Source organism: Alnus glutinosa, chromosome 13 (assembly GCF_958979055.1).
Source record: "Alnus glutinosa chromosome 13, dhAlnGlut1.1, whole genome shotgun sequence".
NCBI classification, from domain to species: domain Eukaryota; kingdom Viridiplantae; phylum Streptophyta; class Magnoliopsida; order Fagales; family Betulaceae; genus Alnus; species Alnus glutinosa.
The window spans coordinates 23,212,759-23,214,479 of record NC_084898.1 but is presented as its reverse complement, the minus strand read 5'-3'; the positions used below and the strand labels follow the sequence as shown (position 1 = coordinate 23,214,479).

At 34.4% G+C, this 1,721-nt stretch overlaps 1 protein-coding gene across 1 annotated transcript; it reads left to right on the top strand.

The window, feature by feature from the left end:
- The first annotated feature begins 713 nt into the window (after positions 1–713).
- On the top strand, positions 714–1,425 carry LOC133853651 (late embryogenesis abundant protein 6). The gene is made up of 2 exons (XM_062289648.1): positions 714–800; positions 918–1,425. The coding sequence occupies exons 1-2, from the start codon at positions 714–716 to the stop codon at positions 1,197–1,199; spliced, it is 369 nt and encodes a 122-aa protein (XP_062145632.1). The 3' UTR covers positions 1,200–1,425.
- Positions 1,426–1,721: the final 296 nt, after the last annotated feature.

The following is a 1,721-nucleotide window of genomic DNA, read 5'->3' as shown; positions in this document are numbered from 1 at the left end:
GGCCAAAATAGCCACCCCTTCTTTTTTTTCTTTTTTTTAATTTTTCTTTGGTTTTTTTTATTTAATTTTTATATGTTTAATTTTTTTTTTAATTGAATATATGACACATGACAAGGGTATTATAGAAATATTTTGACAAAATTAGTCTTTTTGGTACTCTTTGGGAAGTTATATTGCTACACTTAGTAGTTTATAGGGCTACTTTAAAAACGGCTTATAATTTAGGGTGTTTTTTTGTAGTTTTTCATTTAATATATGATAGTACCATAACATTTTATATCAATACTTTTTATTTAAAGACTTGATATAAGATAAATTATTGGTCTTATTTCTTGCAACAATTCACTTTTCTCCCCCCAAAAAATCGACCTCTTTTCAAAATTATTACCAAACAACTTTAATTACTGTTCCCTCATCCACTTTGTTTTCGTTTTCGATGAGATCCAACAATAATTAATTAAGAACAAGAGAATTTGTTTCTTTCTTGTTCGCAGCATTGTGGCAGCATATCAAACACACCCAACCTGCATGTTCAACACGTGGCAATCAACGTGTCGAGCCCCTCGATTCTTCTTGACAATTCACTTCGATCCCCGTCTTCCTCTTTTCCAATTATAAATAATTGGAAAAGATTGAATTAATTAAAGAGCTTCGTGAATTCCTATCAAATATTCAAAGCCTTTTCTTTTCTGTCTGTAAAGAAGAGATATCAGATGCAGTCTGCAAAGGAGAAACTCAGCAACATGGCAAGTTCAGCCAAGGAGCACGTAAACATCTATAAAGCCAAAGTTGAAGAAAAGGTTATTTAATTTTGAACTAGAATAGATCGAGCAAGATCAGAATGGTTGGAATATTATATTATGGAGTACACTCGTATTTAAAGATTAATAATTTAATCAATACTTTGATGATTGCAGGCCGAGAAAGCGGCGGCGAAGACTGAGGAGGAGAAAAAGGTGGCGGAGGAACGTAGAAAAGCTAAGGAGGCTGAAGCCAAAATGAAGCTGCATGCTGAAAAAGGGAAGCACGCGGCGGAGAAACTGAGCAACAAGTATCACCACAGCCACCAGGCCCACCACCACGAGCCACCGCTTGTTGGTACACACGGGCATCAGCCTGTTGGAACCGCGGTTCCTATGCCTGGGGCAACTGTTCCAACATACCCGCTTGGAGGGCACCGTCCAGGGCACAAGTATTAAGTAGATTTGTTTGGCTGTAATAGTATGCCTAGTTGTGGGGTTTTTCTTTCTTTCTTTTTTTTTTTTGGATTTTGTGGGGAAGAATTGCACGCCCTCTCTTATATATTATGCTTATGTTGTGCGTTTTGAGGATTAATTGAGTCGTGCAACTGGTTTTGAATTTTGTATGAGAAGCTTTCAGTTGTGACTTGAAAGATTACTGATCATTTGAGCTAAATGTTTAATTAATGGGGTGACTTTAGACCAAATTTATGCACTTGAGTTATTAGAGGGCTTTTACAATCTTGGAATATTAATTAAATAATTAAATAATTTTTTTTTAATTAAAGTTTTTTAAATAATTAGTAATTTAACCTGATATTATGTATTCAAACTTTTTTCTTCATTGATTTTCTTTTGTCATTTCAGATAAATATTTGGGCCTCACTTTTTTTTTTTTTTTTTTAATATATATGACAAGAAACCTCTCAATGTAAATCACTTCATGTACTCATCTCTATGACATTTCGGGCCCGTGCAAAG

Bases quoted from the DNA above. Each gene is read 5' to 3' on its own strand.
- LOC133853651 (XM_062289648.1), top strand. From the start codon at position 714: ATGCAGTCTGCAAAGGAGAAACTCAGCAACATGGCAAGTTCAGCCAAG. The intron at 801-917 runs GTTATTTAATTT...TGATGATTGCAG, and splicing joins AAGCCAAAGTTGAAGAAAAG to GCCGAGAAAGCGGCGGCGAA.